A 17,196-nucleotide genomic window follows, 5' to 3' on the forward strand; every position below is an offset into this window, starting at 1 on the left:
AGGTGCGATTGGCTAGCTTGTGTGTGCTAGGTAAGCGCCTCATCCCCCAGCACTACCTCTTCACGCCTCACCGCTTCGAATTCCTTCCTCAACGTTGAGAATATCCCCTTAAGCCAAAGCTACTGTGGCATCTTTCGCAGAGTCTGGCTCACGACATCCAAGGCAATGCGCAAAGTACTGGCAACGATCACCATTCTCGCCATGGCAGCCTATTACCCGACAGAGAACCAAATCCCTCTCGCCAACTCTACGTGCACACACAAGGCACCGATACGTTTTTGCGACAACCTCGAAGAAGGTTTCTCGGTCGTCCCAGAAGCCTTCTTCATCTATCTTTTCCCAGGTCATTCTTTCAAGCACCACAGCCACGTCGTGGGTACAGACATGACACCCTACGTGCAATATTCCTTCGACGGCATGTATCCCGGCCGGGTTGTATATTCTTACGAAGCCGTGGATGATACCTTGCTGGATGCGATTCGGAAAGATCCAGGGGTGGACTGGGTGGGCTGTGATATCACGCCAGGTGGCATCCCGCAGTGAGAAACGCCCAGTAGGATGCGGCACGGCGAGTATGCCTAGGGAATATTGGCGCACAGTAATGACCACGCTCCCGCAAACCATACGACTCACCACTCCACCTCGAAGGCCTAAGATAGTCGTTGTAACGGCACAGCCATCCCCTTATCACTTCCTGTGACACACTTCCCCTGAACGCATCCACAACTTCCAATTTCCGGCGGCGCAAATTTGAAGAATCGCTCCATCTCTCCCGCAATTTTTCTGGGTTCCAAAGACCGCGTAAATCTGTAGAACCAATCATGGCTATGGTTGCGAACAGGAGCGCTCGCACGTATGGCTGTGTCGCATCTGGGAGAGGTTCTGCTATATAAGTAAATTCGCAATGTCCCCACAGTCGCGGTATCATCTATCAAGGCTCCTAACCTTACAAATTTTGCTACCAGATACGTTTCAACTATCGAACAAACATGTGGCAGCTATTTGCCGAGCTATTGGCCGTGGCTGACGTTTTACCTGACGGATCGGCTTGTCCGCGCGAGGGTTCGCAACGAAAACGAGAAATTCTCTTTCAGGAGGCCTTCCGCTTTTTCACGTCTAAGTAAGCAGTCAATCATGGATAAAGACATGGGACATATCTATGCGGAAGAGGTATGGCTTAGAATTCTCAGCCCAGAAGGAATAGAAAGCCTGGATTGACGCCGTCGGGCCTCGAGCTGAGGCAGTGGAAAGTCTTGAGCAGATTCGAATGGCTGGAGAACCCCCCCATCCCCTCTCGTGGAGCGACTGCAACGAACAATATACCTGACAGTTACTTGGATGCAAACGCGCGGCCGAAAAGCAGAGAATTGCTATGGATACATTTCTCTCGGCTCTTGTAGTCCCCTCCGACCACTACGTGTGTGACCCCCAAAGACTCGGTCTGGCACCACAACGCGTGATTGGAAGGCCCCTGGGCCAGGATATTAACTTGATAGAGGATGATAGTCCTCGTGACCGCGGAGAAAGCCCAAACGCTCAGATTCCAAACCGCCAAGGACCACGAAGAGCTTCAGCACACATTGCGGTGCTTGAGCTTCAACCTACGTTACATTACAGATACAAGATTGATTGGACCCTGCAACCAGAACTATTTATGGCCGGACGGTGAATGTTGTTTAGCAGGGTTCTTTGCCTTAAGAAGAATGCCAACGACCAGACATACGGAATTAGCAGAACAGTGCTAGGGACATTGAAAATGCTCCTCCGGCCGACCGACTGGAGGAAATTCTCAAAGGGTGGGTTTCAAGAGTTTATAACAGGGTGACGCAATGAACCTCGTCTCCATACGAGAGCGTTCCAAGAATTTGAGGGAGCGCTCGCTCGTTAGCGTTCCTGCCCTAGGAGTGTTGAACTTTGGAAGCTGTCACATGGTGTAGTCCCAACAACCGCACCCAAATCGCTGTCCAATAAGTTAAAAAACTTATTATTCCAATGATCGCGATCCAAATCGAATAATTTATCTCCACTTCAACCCGGCGCTGATTTTGCTTGGACTTCCTGAACAGGTAACTCATCCCTCTGTCAAACCGGGCGCCACCATTTCCAGTCTGGCGGGTTCGAAAATAAAACCTCTAGCGCATTTAGATCTCGCCTCATGCTGTCATAAACCCAAGCACTGGGGCCGTCTTCTATTCGCGCGGTTAAAGAGGATCATTTTCCCTATACACAGAACTTGCTGACTTTGCTCATTAGGATCTTACGCGTACACCAAGGCCAATGCATCGGAGCATATGCCTATTTACTACTTTTCCGGAAGCGAATCGTCTCAGACACGGGCCATTTCTGAGCACTGTGGTACAACGTCCGGAAACTTTTGCGGGGTCAGCCAATGGGAATCCCGGCACACTTTCGCCAGATTAGCGCCCGTTTCTGCCAGATGAGCTTGACTGTACTCCATATTGAACTTCTCCGCGTTTCGCCACCATATCACTTCTGTAAAACCGGGCCAAAAAAAGCTTCAGCAAGATCATCTCATTTCCAGGCTCTCCAGGCTTTTCGACGATCTCGCCCAAATACATGCGGCGACATTGTTCTGGACCTGGCATCACAGCAAGGATAAGAATTGCTTCGTGCAACGTAGGGTTTTGGTGAGTGGGATTTCACTCCACCAATTGCTCTCGCTTAGACGTCACCTCCGCTACGTATGCTAACTCTTCTAGATGTTTCGTTGTCCACCAACTTCCCATAGAGCGCCTATCTCCAGGCCATGACGACCACTACTGAACACTTCCTTTTCCAAGTGCTCTCGGGGTCATTCATCTACAACCGCCATCCAGATGTCTTAGGAGAAAAGAGCCCCATGCTCTCCAGCGCATGAAATCAGTCAGATGTCACGGAGTTGCGGTGCGGGTGAGCAATCGGAAGCAATTACGCAATTCCAGGTTAGTTCGATACAACGCCGAGATAATTTGATGACTACGCGCGTTCGATTCTCGTTCCGCAACCTTGGAGGCCCATTCCAGGTAATATTTGGCCCACACCGTCGGCCGGGTGAAGTAAAACTCTGGGCAAGCTCGACTTTCTCTCTGAGCGAAGACCCTGGTTGTGGTTTGACGCAAAGCTTATAGTCAGATGCAAAGCTTAGCCTTAACTTCCTATTCTCCGACCCTGGAGAACGCTGCCTGGCATACGCAGCGTTTCCTGCGCTAGCAACGCTCCCCGCACGACCCCTTAATGATGCAAGAATGCGGAGCGCCATCGGAGATTCACCACCAGTTAGGATGCGATGACCCCTTCCCTTTTAAACGGAAACTTCCGAAAGAATTTTGAGCCTCGCCGCCGCAATACCAGCGCTTGTTTCTCAAGGGAGAACAAATTACGCCGTTAATTGCTGTTCACGATGGGTTCAACGGCTTCACGGGGAGTTCAACCGGAACCCCAACATGACCCTTGATCATGGCGAAAAGAAGGAGATTGATCAGACGGCTCGTTCGATGAGAGTCACGACATCAGTGCCCGACGTGTGAGCCAGTAAACTGTATAAAGAGCAGCCTCGTGCATGCTCAAGGTCATTTTCCAGAGACACCGAAGACCGATCATACTTGTCTGCCAATCGTTCCATCAATTGCTCTTTGCAAGCCATCCCAACTTTCAAAATGAAGATCATCCTCCTCGCTCTGTTGGCCGCCGGGTACGTTTCACCCTGCACTGCTCTACCGATATGCAAACACACCATTTCGAAGCTGTCAACGCTATCATGTTAGCTGAAATACTTGCTGACTCCTCGCTGCAGCGCCTTTGCCGTCCCAGTGGCTCAGGTTGAGCCCACGGGTGCTGTCCCATCCCGCGGCCCAAGGCCGTCCGGAAGCCGCCCTGCCCACTCCGAGAGGCCGCGCCCGAGTTCGTCATCATCCACTGTACAATATTGCCGCTGGAGCTAATTCGTTGCGAAGCCGGCCTTCCTAGCGGTCTTCCTATGCCCACTGGGGCACGCCCCAGCGGTGGACGTCCAAGCGGTGGAGCTCGCCCGAGCGGTGAACCTCGCCCTTCTCACTCGCGCGTTCGCCCATCCGGTAACTATACACCTTCTAGACCGAGGCCGTAATTCAATAGCTGACGAGACCCAGGCCTTCCGGTCCCGACTGGAGAGCCCGAGGATATTGAAGAGCGCCAGGAGCCTACTCGCAGCAGGCCCGCCTTCACGGGTTCGTTTCGGTCTGCCACTCACACAACTCCGTAACTTACCATGAACAGGTCTCCCGTCCGGTTTCCCTACCGATCTTCCATCGGGATTCCCCACCGGTCAGTACAATCGAACAAGAACGCAACGTCATACAGAGACTAATATTGATCAGGTGGCTTCAGCCGTGGTCCTCGCCCTACTGGCCTCCCCTCCGGTCTCCCCTCCGGTTAGTACAAGCAACCAAGAACACGCAATAACACAGAGGCTAATAACCAACAGGCGGTTTCAGCCGTGGCCCTCGCCCAACTGGCAGCTTCTCCCGCGGTCCTCGTCCCAGTGGTGGTAAGTTCAACCCCAGCAAGACCGGACCGACTGAGCTAACGAATTAAAAGGCTTCCCCGGTTCTGGCACGCCGCCTATGCCCACCGGTACTCCGGATGACGAGGAGTAGATCAACGCGACTCAACTGTATGTAGGAGAGCACCTTCGCTCACGCTGGGGTGTTGACTGCTTGCGTTCTGGATGTCTTTTCTCTGGGGATAGGAGATTTGGAGATGTAGTCATTCGTTTATCTTGCAGAGCTGAGAATTGAAAATATCCGTGCATTCTATCGATATGCTTGCTTCCGGTGCCTTCCACCTACGGGGGTAGTCGGCGCCACAGATTGTGGCTTGTGTGGCTAGTGTTGAGTCTGTGTACCAATCGTCTCTGCTGCCCCGCTCACATCGATACCTATTGCAGACCGTAGAAAGCAACATGAATTCCACCGGGACGCTTCTATCTCTATTACAGTGGCCTGGCCTTGGCGTTCCAAAGATAATGCTGTGGTAGTTTGGATATATCGGGGCCCGCCAACTCCGATCCGGGAGCATCAAAACTTCAACCGCTCAAAGCTAGCTACCCTAATAGTAGAGTGCCAGGACAAAGTGAGTTTGTTTACATCCCTTCTCCCATTGATCTCTGCTTACCTAGACAGATATTTCTCTTCCATACAATGGCCGGTTCATCTCACGCCTCGTTTCGCGCGTATGCATCCTTGCGGCGTCATTGTACGACGCGTTTCGGGCCCGAGACCTTCAGAAACGAGGCTGGAGGATCGTTGCCTAGCCAGAATCATCCACGGATGTATGCGTCGTCAACTTAGAATGGCTCGGAGAAAGCTTGTGAGCCCGGAGTTAAGCTCTCTCGTGCATGATCCTTCCAATCCTTACGGCCATAAGGCAGGGTACCCTATTAACTTCGAGTAACTCCAAACGGAGCCGCAAGGCTATGCATAGTATGTTTTTGATCTTTCTGGAGGTATATAAGCCGCCTTGCCGAGCCCGCCGTACCTCTCTACTCCTTCCTTCCAGGGTTCTTTCCACTTGCTTTTATCGCCAGCTTCACCATATTTAAGCTTCCACAATGGCCGAAATGAGTGTCGTCTTCACCACAGGTGGAAACACAGGTATTGGCTGGGAAACCTGCAAAGCGATCTATGCCTCGTCGAATGCGCACACCATCCTGATGGGAAGCCGCTCTGTGGAGAAGGCAAAGGACGCCATAGCCAAGATCCAATCCGAGGTCCCCAAATCGAAATCAGAGATTGTACCTCTACAAATCGACATTGAAGACGATGCGTCCGTCGAGAATGCCTTCAAGGAGGTGGAGTCGAAGTACGGAAAGGTCGACGCACTCATCAACAACGCAGGTAAGCCTTCGAATCTAAATCCTTCCATCCATCCACAAGATACTAACCTGCACACAAAGGTGCCGCATTCGACCCTGTCATGAATGAGAAACCCGGCGCTGCCGGCATCCGCGAAGCCTGGGACCACACCTACTCCCTCAACGTAACCTCCACCCAAGTCTTCACCTACAAATTCGCTCCCCTGCTCCTCAAATCCGCACACCCACGTCTCCTGTTCGTAACCTCGGGCCTCTCCTCGCTCACCACTTGCTCCGGAGGTGCAAATTCCGCCTTGGCGGGGCGGCCTGTCCCAGCGGGCTGGCCGAAACCGCCTGTGCCCAGCATGATCGCGTATCGTAGCTCCAAGGCGGCGCTCAACATGATGATGCTGGACTGGGCGAGGATGCTCAAGGAGGACGGAGCGAAGGTCTGGTGTATCAGCCCTGGGTTTTTGGCTACCGGGCTCGGCAGCATAGGCGCCGACCATTTGAAGAAAATGGGTGCAGGAGATCCCAGCCTTGGCGGGAACTTCATCAAGGACGTGGTGGAGGGAAAGAGAGATGAGGATGCTGGGAATGTCATCAACCGGGATGGAATTCAGCCTTGGTAATAGTCTAGCCACGGGCGGAGCGGAGAAGGAACGTAAGCTCAAAAGGATAATGCCCTGGGCCTTCGATCAATAATGTAGAGCTAATTCCTCTCTTGAGTGAAAATTCTCGGAGGCAGTCGCGCATCGTTTTCCTAGCACGTAAAATATGGCTCTCCGTGCGCAATCTTTCAGCAGTGACATTTTCAGACATACGCAGGAACTTTTGCTGATTGAGGATGCACCAAGGATGTGACTTTGCTTGGAACCCATTAATGAAACTTCCGCTTTGCAGGTATGCCGCTCGTGCCCACCCAATTCTCCCCCAGCTCAACCGGAACAGTGCGCAATATCTTGATGCTCGCACAACCAAATCACGGCGAATTTTGATGCGCTACAGATTGTAGATCAAATAAAACATATGTAGTCTGTAAGTAAAAGAAATACGTCGGTTTCAATGTTCTCCCAATCACCGAGACCGCATCGAACGGCCTAAAAATCACCCAGACTCCTCCTAATCACTCGCAATGTCAAAACGAATGGCAAAAAGAAACGTTTCCGACACCGGGAATCGAACCCGGGCCTTGCCGGCACTACGGGAGTGAACTGACTCTCTATGAGAGCGGCAAATCCTAGCCACTAGACCATATCGGATTGAATTGCTTCAAATTGTTGAGAAACCTCTCCAAATAGAAATTATATATACATTTAAACTTCCAAATGTGATTGCCAAGCGTATCGGAGTGTTGGCGCTCGTGGTGTCTTTTCCGAAGGTGCGGGCTGGTGGAGCGGGTTTTAGCGAAGAGGCTGGAGCTCACATGTGAACGTAGTTTGGGCTATTTTTAGAGTTGGCCGGCACGGAAAACATCCAAGACCACTCCTTTTAAACAACTCGACTCTGCCATCAGAGGTCACATGGAAACCGTCATTCTGTATCATGAGCGTGCTGCGCTATGGTCTCGAAACGTACCTATACACCCCAGATCTCCGTTCGCCTGGTCCACGGGAAAGAATAGATGTAAGTGGCAGCAGTCCGTCGTGTCAACGTCGCAATGCCTCTGGCAGTCTTCATCTCACGGAAAGCAGTTCCGTTCTCTAATCATTTCAACTGTTCTGAACTACGACAAAGATAAATGCTGTACACTTGTCACAAAGCAGACGTGTGTCCTTTCCACGCTCATTCCAGACTTCCTAAACGGCTTCCACATACTTCTCCTATGTATAAAAAGCCCGAAAGGACTCCAGCCAATTTTCAACCAGAAATTTTGCAAAGGTCGTTCCTAGTAAGAGACAGCGTTGCCACAGCCATACTCAAGATCGCCCAACACCCTGGCCCCTCGAATCATTAAAATTACTTATAAACACCACCAGCACCGCGCAATACGCTGCACTCGCAGCAAACAGCTCATGCCGCTTCGCCTTCGTAAGCAGCGACATCGCCGCCGAGAACAGGAGCGTGAACACTACGAGAATTCCGACGGCATCGAACGTGGAGTTGCGGTCACCGATGCAAGTCAGCTTGTACATCGCGACGACAGGGAGCACGAGCAGTATGAAAACGACAAGCGTGATTATCATGCCGACCAATTTCTCGATGCGGGAGGGCGAGTAGTAGTATATGCATTCGTCGTTTGTCTTTGCACGGAGTTCGGGGGTTGCGAAGAGTTTCTATATGTGAGGCGTCAGCGTCTTAGTCTTTCTCCAGAGTGAAATCGCTGACCTGTGTAAGCCGACAGTGGATCTTCCTAATACAACTCTCCACAAAGCCATCGAAGCCGGCCCACTCTCGCCCGTGACGCAGGGTTATCAAATCTTCTTTACGCTTGATGAACTGCTCTTCCAATTCGTAGTTCAATGGCTTCACGTTCCAGAACCATGTTCGGAAGCTTCGATAGTCGCGCTTCGAAGGACGTTGGAAGACGTTGAGCTCGCGGGCTTTCACAAGGATCTCATCTGCGAATGGCATCAGCTCGCGCCACATACTCGTCCCAGCCCGCAGCAGCACTCACCATAGTTGACAAGCTTATCCCGTATTGCAGCGAGCAGACTCGCACGTTGGCTTTTAGTTTTCTCGCGCTTCGCTTGCCGGAGATCGTCTTTCCGCGACCGGAGCCGCTTTCCATCACCGTTTTCTAGATCGATGAGATCGAGGTCGGTGAGCTCCTCCTCCAGACAGCGAAGCTCGTCCTGCAGCTCTAATAGGACACGAGAGTGCAGATAGTTAAAGCCGCGATATATCGACCAGCTCGGCTCGCTCGACTGAAAGGCCGCTTGTAGTGGGTAACCTTTGGGGTAATCCTGCACTTTCCGCAGGTCAGTGCCTTCGGGGCTGAGCTGACGAGGTGGCGCAGCTTACATGGTATTGTTATGGTCTTGCTTATCTCTTCTTCGATTTGCGCCGGTGATAATGTGGAGGCTGGGGACTTAAGCGAGCTGCAGGTAGTTTTCGTCGTGGCGGCGGCGGAGTACTTACGGCGGGATTCCGAAGGGACTAGGGTCGGGGAACGACTGTCGACGTTAATGACTACATCCCCCGAGCCTTGTGAGCTCTTCGATCCGTTATTTTCTGGATCAACGTTAGGGTTCGAGATAGTATTAGAAGCCATTCTGAAAAAGAGCGATTCCCCCCACGAAGAGGACAGGCATTGAAGCAAAGAACGAAGACTGGAACTGCTTCATAAGGCATTGCTCTTTGATATAAGAATGACCGCTTTTATAAGGCAGTAAGGAAATGAGGGCGCACGCCGACAGGCTGTAGAACGGTAACATGGGGCGTGTCGCCTGATACTGTGGGTCCACGAAGTTACAAAAAACTCAAGCCGGCCTCAGGTTGGTCTCAAGAAACCATTTGCCGCCTTGCCAAAGCCCACCGGTGAACGGGTCCTTGAGTTGGTATTCCCAATGGCTTTGATTAGGGCGAGAGTCCGCAACGAGAAACGACTTGTGAAATGTCCGCGTGTTGCCGTCGGGACAAGGTTGAGTGACGACCATTTTGACCTCATCCCCAATCTGAAATCCTGGCTCTCTCTGGCTTCACTTAGTCTACATCGGTTGGAGGTTGCGCTTAGGCAATAGTCTACCTCGCTGGCGTTCTGCGATCTGTTCACGCCGGACTTGTCCCTCTGGCTCTCTGGAATGGTCCCCTAAGCGCCAAGTGTACCGGTCAGTGTGCGCCGCAGACACCGGGACTATCTGCGTGTGACCTCACCTGATTTGCCATGCAAGCGACTGCACTACGAAAGGAAGAATCGCTTTCGAGCGATGAAGGCGAGTAATGGCCTTACCAGGCAGCAAGGCAGAGTTTTACTTACTTCTCTTTACGTGACAGGGGCCGATTCACCTTAAAAGTCGGAGCGCGGGGAGGGCTGACCAGTGCCGGTGGAACCCCCGCGAAAGGCAGACAGCCGTCCATCGCTCATTGATTTTGAGCCTCAACTTCAGCTGTTGCAGACGGATGACCCGCTGTGAGCCGTTGAAGGGGGGTTGGGAAAATCCTTGGTTGGAGGGGCATGAGCCACGGCAGAAGGTGGAGGACGGCAAGTCAGGGGTGTCCGGGATATCGGTAGCCAATCGACGAAAGTAGGCCGACGGTAGGGCATTCGAAAAAGCAAACCGTACGTCCTAAGAGCTCAACGATGCAGAGCAAACAGCTCGACTCCGCCATGCGCTCAGCCTCTTGTGGTCCCTCTGTTGCATGTAGGCAACGACAATGGAGAACCTTATAGGACTCCATGAGATCTCAGCGCCGTAATGGGCTGCCTCCAAAAACCTCAGCCTTGCTCACATTTCACAAGATGGCAACACAACGTCAGCCAAATGCAAGGCATCTCCTCCCTACGTGTTCCATTCCTACTCGGAGCCCTCCACCATCCGACATGCCTGGGCAAATTCCAAGCATCGCAGTTCAGGATCTGCCAATCCTCGAGCCAGGGGAGGATGGTGCGAAGCAGGAGTTGCAACGCGAATCAGAGAGACAAGCATGGTTTCAAAATGAATCTAATGTCCATCTGAATATACCGAATGGGTACGAAAAAGTCGCAGTCTTGATAATCCGGTGGGATGATAGCATCGACGAGTTTAAAGGCCACGAAGAGGAGGTAAGTGTCCAATAAGGTGACTGAGGCACGGCCTATGTACTCACGCGCCCGTTCCAGATCGCACAACTGCAATCTATCTTTAAAACCCGGTTCCACTATCAATGCAACGTCGTCAAGATAAAGAACTGCAAGAAGCCTCAGATCGAGCTGAACTTCGCGATACTGCAGCACATCCATGAGCATGATGGGCCCAACAATCTACTAATCGTATATTACACGGGCCATGGGAACCAAGTCAAGGGTGATAATGGGCAGGAATTAGAGTTGTCTGCGTAAGTGATCCCTATACTAGTTTGTGGTGGTACTCATCCTGGATAGAACGCAGACTTGGGTCGAGAGAAGAGACTCGTATATTCCCACGGCATTATGGAATAAAGCGGAAGAACCTTTGCGTAACCTGGCGGAAGGCGACGCTTTGTCTATTCTCGACTGTTGTTTCGCAAGCACTGCTGCATTCAAAAGTCGAGCTGAAGAGTTCCGCACCTATCAATTACTGGCAGCATCCTCTGCAGGCAGCCCAACCAGTGGACCAGGGGAGTTGTCATTTACGACTGCCCTAAGCAAGTCTCTGGTAGAGCTGCTCGAAGAATCCCAGGGCGCGAACTTCCCAGTGACAAAACTTTGGGAAAGCATCAACAAGAAGAGAACAGACCAAGCTTCGCTCATTTGGGACCGACTCCAGAAGTACAAGCGCAGTGTCCAGCTGGCTCCTCTGGATCCGACTCGAAAGCAAGATGCATCCTTCCAGAACAAAGAGCCAGAGAAAGCGTCTCTAGTGCTCCGACTTTCGCTCAAGGTTGACGACCTGACGAAGCCGCAGATCGAAAGGCTCGCCGCGCAGCTTCCCCGGGCATGTCAGGAGGCTCAAATCCCGGTTCGTCGGATTGATTGGGTTAAACTAGAGACGGTCAAACGCGATTATGGGGCCTTCTTGGGAGCTGCGAGGACTGTGAGGGTTGCGCAAAAGATGCGCGAGGCGCTGAGGCGGAACAGCGTCTCCAGGGGAAGAAATGATGAGAGTCCCGATGCCTCTCGCGGCAGAAAGCGCACTCGCTCGCGCGTGGGCTCGACTTCGCCTTCAAAGCGGCAACAGTGCGAAAGCACTTCGACATCGGACGGGTTCTCAAGAGCTAGCGCAACACCGGCCTCTTCATACAGCATGGGCGCGGTGGAGAGTCTTGTGTCCTCCAATGACTGATACCGTGCCCTCTCACAACCGGCTATTCCGAAGAGGATCCTAGAAAAGACTCTGGAAGGAAAACTGTGCTTCTTATGCTCCAGCTCATCAGGGAGGTGGAGGAAATCCTGTGTGGTGAGCCGCTCGAGGGATATACATATGGCAAGCAAGTCGCTGATGTGTACATCCCGCCTGTTCATCCTCCACAGCCAGCTCAAGCCCCCAATACATGTACGATAGATTCAGAGAGGCGCCCCCAGAAGCACCACGCTGAATATTTTGAGTGATTTGAGGGCTGCAAAGTCTCGCAAGTTGCCTAGGGCCCGAAACCGAGGGTCATCGTTGGGGTCGCCCGAACGTATGTCTTCTTCAACGACTAACGAGAGCGTCTCTAACGAGCTTTTGTACAGTAATAGCGCATTATAGAAATGAGCAACATTGTGTCAAATAAAAGTCCTGAGCGTTGCAACTGCGGTGGAAGATGGACCGTGGAGCCACTTGAGGAGAGCGGGGACAGAAACAAACACGCTAGGCAGCGCTAGTGCTCAATCACGTTAGCGTGCACTGTGCCAAACGCCTGACCCAAGGACGTCGACATCCCCACGTTTCCGACACTGTGCATCCTCGAGCACGACAACATGAGGTTGAGCGCATCCGTTTTACTGGTTTATGCCACAGGTATTCTCGTTACCTTTTGGAACGGTGCTGCGCGCTGGTCACCAAAAGTCGGAAATGATGCCCGGTACACTCTTAGGTTGGTAATAGTCTATGTCCTCAGAACTAGGCCTAACGCGTAGCCTGTGGATAGCCTCACTTGCCAAAAAGAGCTCGAAACCTTGGCCTTGGCGAGTGCGAGAAGTTTTACGTGAGTCCTACCACCGGCCGCATGCTGCTGCTATACGTTGGCAGCCAGGTCCGGGCTGCATTCCTAAGGTACTAGCTGAATCTACACTGTTCACGATGCATGATGGATACCAGCCCGTGGGATCCTGCCCAATTATCCGGCAAACTCCCCTCCTATTCCAGAAGAATGGGTCGACACCTTGGTGACCTTCATTCACACTCCTCCTGGGAACCTTGGAAGGAGAGTGCTACAATCGGGCTCCCTCGAACCAGCTCATGGCGCTTCATTGCCGCTCACAGGATTAATGAGAGCCTGATGGGTGTTCCTCGTTTTCTATTCATACCGCATCCCTCATCTACATTTCCATATCCTTCCATGCCCACCACCCTGTCTGTAGACGAAGATAAAATATGGTGTATCTCTACCTATACATTCTCTTGGCTTCACGGATACACCAAACCAAAAAGCCCGCCTCGCATAGCATGTCCAGGAAACCTACTAGCCGTCTCCAAAATTCTCGGTTCACAGGTCATGGCTGTTGTCCGATTCTTCTGCCAGAAGCTCGTCTTTCTTTCTGCTCCGATAAAATCCAGTCCCCGCCTCATGCATATTTCCGTACTCTTTGGATCGTGCCTTCTCCAAACGCGAGCGATATGATTTCATAGGGTACCTGTGTCTTCTCCATCCCAATATCGCCCTTCTTTCGCTCTGTGTGGCAGTCCAGAACGACGGGGGCCACCTTGAAATGCCGGGAACCCGGCTACAGCCCATCTCTACCAATCACAACCGACACTTCTGATCGCCCCCAATCTCGCCTTTTCAGGAGTCCATCTACCTTTCCTTCCACTTTCAATAATAATCGCAACCTTCGTACGTCTCGCGAGACTGCGGAACAAGCAGGTACGAAAAGACAGCGAAGTCTTCCCCATGGGAGGATCCTTTACTCCCGTTCATGTCACTTGGGACAATATTCACAATATTTCAGGAGCAAAAGGTGAACACCTTGTACTTTCTAGAAGTATTGCCTATATATATTCGGTAACACGATACCTCTCGATGCAGCAAGCCCACTCAAACAAGACGTCGGAAGCGTATATGCCACCTGCCTCTTCTGAACGCGAAATGCATCGATCATGCCTCTGAAATACGCTCTCTATTCCGATGATGTCTCTTCCGCTTCCTCAGACTTGACCACAACAAAATCGAAACTGTGACTGCTTATGGTGAAGAACTTACTCGCTTTAATATCCGCCTCGCCGCAATCCATATTAGCAAATTGTCACCAACCAACACGGCATGTCCTCCCCTTGCAGCATTTTGCCACTACAACAAGATGAGATACTTGGTGGCTATGTGCTGCACAGTTCAAAGCAGCTCAATCTCGTCAAACGATCACGATATCCGCCACATAGGGCTGTTGTGGTCGTTGTCGCTCTCTCGAAAGACTTTGTCGTCACATCAAATGGTCTCCCAATCCAGCAGAGCCTCCGCTCGAATAGGGTAGAGATCCCTGGCATGTCTGGACACGTCTTCATACCCTTAAATTCCTCCTCAATCCATCTACACCAAGACATTTACCTCAGTCTCCTGGATCTTGAAACTTTTCGCTTCAGTGCAGTACCGAAAGACCACATTCAGCAGCACATGGGCTGCTTATCGGCATCTTCCCCCAAAGGGCGAGGAAATGTTTTTCATGATTGGCCTCCACTGCCTCTTTCCATATTTCAGTATGTCACTCAAAGCTGTGGTAAACACAATTTATGTTGGCACCCCGGGGCCTTCCCTCAAGCTCAGCCACTCTTCTCGTCTTCACAAGAGCGCGAGCAAAGCACTCATGTCCTTCCTGCATATGGAACCCCTCGAAAGATGCGTTCATCCACGTCATGGTCCCAGCGCAATACGACAAAATCCAATACTACCCAACTTATGTCGGACTCCGGCGTCTCCAGCCCCGCCTCACTAACCTTCTTCTCAAACAACAGGCAAGGAACCGCATGTCCCTCCGCTCGGCGCAGCACTTCCAGACTGGCCCATAGTGACAGAACTTGGAGAACCCTGTTGTTTTCCAAAGCGAGAACGACTATTCATCATGTTCCTCCGCTCTTGTGGCATTTCGCAAAATGGATTTAGCCAAACGGCATGGAGAAGACCGTTCTTCACACTTCTCACTAAACAGGCTCGACGATTCCACACATGCGAGGACTCTGCTTTGGCCGCCCTTGGTAAAGATTCGCATTCCTACGGCACAAAAGTCCAAGTGGATATTGGCGATGACTGGACTTGCCAGGCCCATGTCCCTCTTCTCTCCACTGCTCCTTCCTTGCTTCTCTTCCAAACGGGCTTGAGCAACTCTTATGGTTTCGGCTCTGAACCTAAAAAAGTCTATTAAAATGGCGAATGGCGAATGGCGAATGGCGATAAATAAAGTTCTGGCTTGGTGTGACAAAAGCAGAAGTGGGAAACTCATGTCTCGTTCCACTCCCTCCGCCGGTCATCCAAACACCTGACGCGCTACACCTGCATTAGAACTCCAACGGGCATTCCGTGATGTGCTTCCTGAGCCGTCTTCAAATATCGAAAGTACGATGCCATGCCGCTGGTTTCTACCCCAGATCCTGCCCATTGAAAGCTGGCACGAACATTGTGCATGGGGAACTCCTCTGCCCTTGCGCTATCGACGCATAAGATCAGCTAAAACCTCTCCTTCATAATCACCATATCTTCTCATGCGCCAGAAACGCGCCTAGCATCCGCATCCGCATGCCTCTCCTGTGACTTGAACACCTTCACTCTCCTTGCACATAAATCCAGGTCACAAACGCCCCTTGCTACCATAGTATGAGCAGCATCCACAGGAAGAAAAACAGCGGTTGAACTCTTTTACGCGCGGACCACCGGAACCGAAAGAGATAGCCAGACAGGACATGTGTCCGGAGAGACTAAAAAGAAGTTATGGCAAAACTATGTGCCAGCTTTCGGACGAGCCGCGCACGACCAAGCACACGATCTGGAAGCAATGCTGGGGCGGATCTCCAAATACCTAACCAGACGGCCGATGCCCCCGGAGCTGCGCCGGCACAAAAGAGGAATAACTCTATATCGAACGGATGGAGAGGCAGGGGCGGTACGAGTGATGCTTCGGTAGAGGATGCTGGTGAAGAGCACGAACATAGCGCGATGGGGCGTGAAAACACTATAGACTGAGAGAAGCAGAGAGGGTAGAGTCCGTAGAGAAGCGTGAGGAAAGATTCCGTAAGTGAGAACGTAGGCCTGTGCCTTCCGAGAGTATATGCACCAAACACGAGAAAATCCGCTAATGAAGGAAAGACCCTGAAAACCAACTTAAGCACGCCTCCGAATGCATTACAGAGAGCGCCCTCGCCTCCAATCCGGAAATGCAGTTCCCATGCATGGTGCAGCCTCAAATCCACTGCGCCTTAGTTGCGTACCAGCAACATGCCCATGAAAAGGAATATAAGGGGAACCCTAGATTCAGAAAGAACTTCCTCGCCTTGCCTAAACACCGGCCTCGCTCTCACAACCGGTTAGCCCCTCCGTAGCAAGCAGCACCGTCGCCTCTTAGGTAAGATACCGGAATGCTCAAGGGCAAGTAGGAGTAGAACAGATCTGGCGCACGTTCTGAGGTGCGAAAGTCCCCGACGCGCTCGTGCATGTAGTAGCTCCATCGTCGCTGCCATCGCAATTTACTGGGTCGATCTTGTGCGGAGTTGAGGACATCCACGTTTGCCTGCAACACCTGTTAGCAAATGATAATTCAACCTGCTGTCCTCTTCAAGAATGGCTGTAGGAGCGGACTGGAAGGAGACCGAGATAGTACATACCCATTACAATGCCACGTATGTATGATCTGGAAGTTCGCCTGATCCACCGGGGCCCTCAGATCGAACATTAAGTTCACGCGTCCAGTCGAACATTCCGTCTCCATTGGGAACGCGTCCACAGACTCGCCGTCCGCATCACATGTTGCGCCCGCGCTAGAGGGATCGTTGATGATGGCAGGATTGCTGAAGAAGGACTGAAAGTTGAAGCTGACGTGTGGAGAGCTGGAAGAAGGCCCAGTCGTATAGGTGAAGTCGGCGATGGCGTAGGAGGTAGGAGCGCAGGCTGGGTCTTGGCGAGCAGAGAGGGATGTGGGTGCGGCGAGGGAGGCCGCCGGAAGTAAGAGAGAGGCAAGTTTGAGGTAGCGCATCGTGATCTGAGGGTTGGAGGAGTGCGGAGCTGAGTTGGGTGATCCGTCGAAGGTCGTGATTGATGGAGACAGTCTAGTGGACGAGTACTGGTAAACTCTTGAAGCGGTGCACACAGAAGGATGTCGCAGTAGGATGTATGTTGTCGATGCCCTTTCCCAAGGCGGAAGCTGTGATCTTTTATGTTACGGAGGGCGCGAGGTGTGATCTCAGATGTGGCTGACGCAAACGCGTCTTCCAGCTTCAGCCGCAGACCGCTCCCTCCGAAGTCCCAGGCACCAGGTACCACTTCCTCCTCGCAACATTATTGGAAAAGGACGGGGTCACGATGTGTGTTCGTCAGGAGACTAGTGCACTGATTTCGCTGTGGGTGGCGAGCCATGATTGGGAGCTTGTCGGTAAGCTGACATTTTGCCTTTGGGGCAGCAACCA

The 17,196-nt window shown here is 52.0% G+C and overlaps 7 protein-coding genes and 1 non-coding gene across 8 annotated transcripts; 4 read left to right on the forward strand and 4 right to left on the reverse strand.

Annotated features, from left to right (window-relative positions):
* The first annotated feature begins 95 nt into the window (after nucleotides 1-95).
* On the forward strand, nucleotides 96-958 carry BU26DRAFT_523907 (uncharacterized protein). The gene has a single exon (XM_033830163.1). The coding sequence runs from the start codon at nucleotides 202-204 to the stop codon at nucleotides 541-543; it is 342 nt and encodes a 113-aa protein (XP_033677913.1). The 5' UTR covers nucleotides 96-201; the 3' UTR covers nucleotides 544-958.
* A 2,698-nt stretch (nucleotides 959-3,656) lies between these two features.
* Nucleotides 3,657-4,767, forward strand: BU26DRAFT_555069 (uncharacterized protein; the record flags this gene model as incomplete). The annotated part of the gene is made up of 8 exons (XM_033832303.1): nucleotides 3,657-3,691; nucleotides 3,794-3,900; nucleotides 3,954-4,073; nucleotides 4,128-4,205; nucleotides 4,255-4,302; nucleotides 4,356-4,409; nucleotides 4,463-4,525; nucleotides 4,576-4,767. 8 exons carry the CDS (start codon nucleotides 3,657-3,659, stop codon nucleotides 4,632-4,634), a joined length of 564 nt encoding a protein of 187 aa, XP_033677914.1. The 3' UTR covers nucleotides 4,635-4,767.
* A 742-nt stretch (nucleotides 4,768-5,509) lies between these two features.
* Nucleotides 5,510-6,602, forward strand: BU26DRAFT_609641 (NAD(P)-binding protein). The gene is made up of 2 exons (XM_033835937.1): nucleotides 5,510-5,873; nucleotides 5,933-6,602. The coding sequence occupies exons 1-2, from the start codon at nucleotides 5,588-5,590 to the stop codon at nucleotides 6,460-6,462; spliced, it is 816 nt and encodes a 271-aa protein (XP_033677915.1). The 5' UTR covers nucleotides 5,510-5,587; the 3' UTR covers nucleotides 6,463-6,602.
* A 392-nt stretch (nucleotides 6,603-6,994) lies between these two features.
* BU26DRAFT_t61 lies at nucleotides 6,995-7,092 on the reverse strand. The gene has a single exon. It is a non-coding gene; the product is annotated as a tRNA-Glu (tRNA).
* A 657-nt stretch (nucleotides 7,093-7,749) lies between these two features.
* On the reverse strand, nucleotides 7,750-9,044 carry BU26DRAFT_570339 (uncharacterized protein; the record flags this gene model as incomplete). The annotated part of the gene is made up of 4 exons (XM_033833997.1): nucleotides 7,750-8,106; nucleotides 8,159-8,391; nucleotides 8,448-8,741; nucleotides 8,795-9,044. 4 exons carry the CDS (start codon nucleotides 9,042-9,044, stop codon nucleotides 7,750-7,752), a joined length of 1,134 nt encoding a protein of 377 aa, XP_033677916.1.
* A 208-nt stretch (nucleotides 9,045-9,252) lies between these two features.
* On the reverse strand, nucleotides 9,253-9,658 carry BU26DRAFT_570340 (uncharacterized protein; the record flags this gene model as incomplete). The annotated part of the gene is made up of 3 exons (XM_033833998.1): nucleotides 9,253-9,465; nucleotides 9,519-9,581; nucleotides 9,647-9,658. 3 exons carry the CDS (start codon nucleotides 9,656-9,658, stop codon nucleotides 9,253-9,255), a joined length of 288 nt encoding a protein of 95 aa, XP_033677917.1.
* A 655-nt stretch (nucleotides 9,659-10,313) lies between these two features.
* Nucleotides 10,314-12,131, forward strand: BU26DRAFT_581895 (uncharacterized protein; the record flags this gene model as incomplete). Its single annotated transcript, XM_033834511.1, has 3 exons — nucleotides 10,314-10,541; nucleotides 10,593-10,742; nucleotides 10,828-12,131. 3 exons carry the CDS (start codon nucleotides 10,314-10,316, stop codon nucleotides 11,731-11,733), a joined length of 1,284 nt encoding a protein of 427 aa, XP_033677918.1. The 3' UTR covers nucleotides 11,734-12,131.
* A 4,025-nt stretch (nucleotides 12,132-16,156) lies between these two features.
* BU26DRAFT_438005 (uncharacterized protein) lies at nucleotides 16,157-16,766 on the reverse strand (the record flags this gene model as incomplete). The annotated part of the gene is made up of 2 exons (XM_033824268.1): nucleotides 16,157-16,304; nucleotides 16,399-16,766. The coding sequence occupies 2 exons, from the start codon at nucleotides 16,764-16,766 to the stop codon at nucleotides 16,157-16,159; spliced, it is 516 nt and encodes a 171-aa protein (XP_033677919.1).
* Between the last annotated feature and the right edge of the window lie 430 nt (nucleotides 16,767-17,196).

Source organism: Trematosphaeria pertusa, assembly GCF_010094035.1.
Source record: "Trematosphaeria pertusa strain CBS 122368 unplaced genomic scaffold BU26scaffold_18, whole genome shotgun sequence".
Classification (NCBI taxonomy): domain Eukaryota; kingdom Fungi; phylum Ascomycota; class Dothideomycetes; order Pleosporales; family Trematosphaeriaceae; genus Trematosphaeria; species Trematosphaeria pertusa.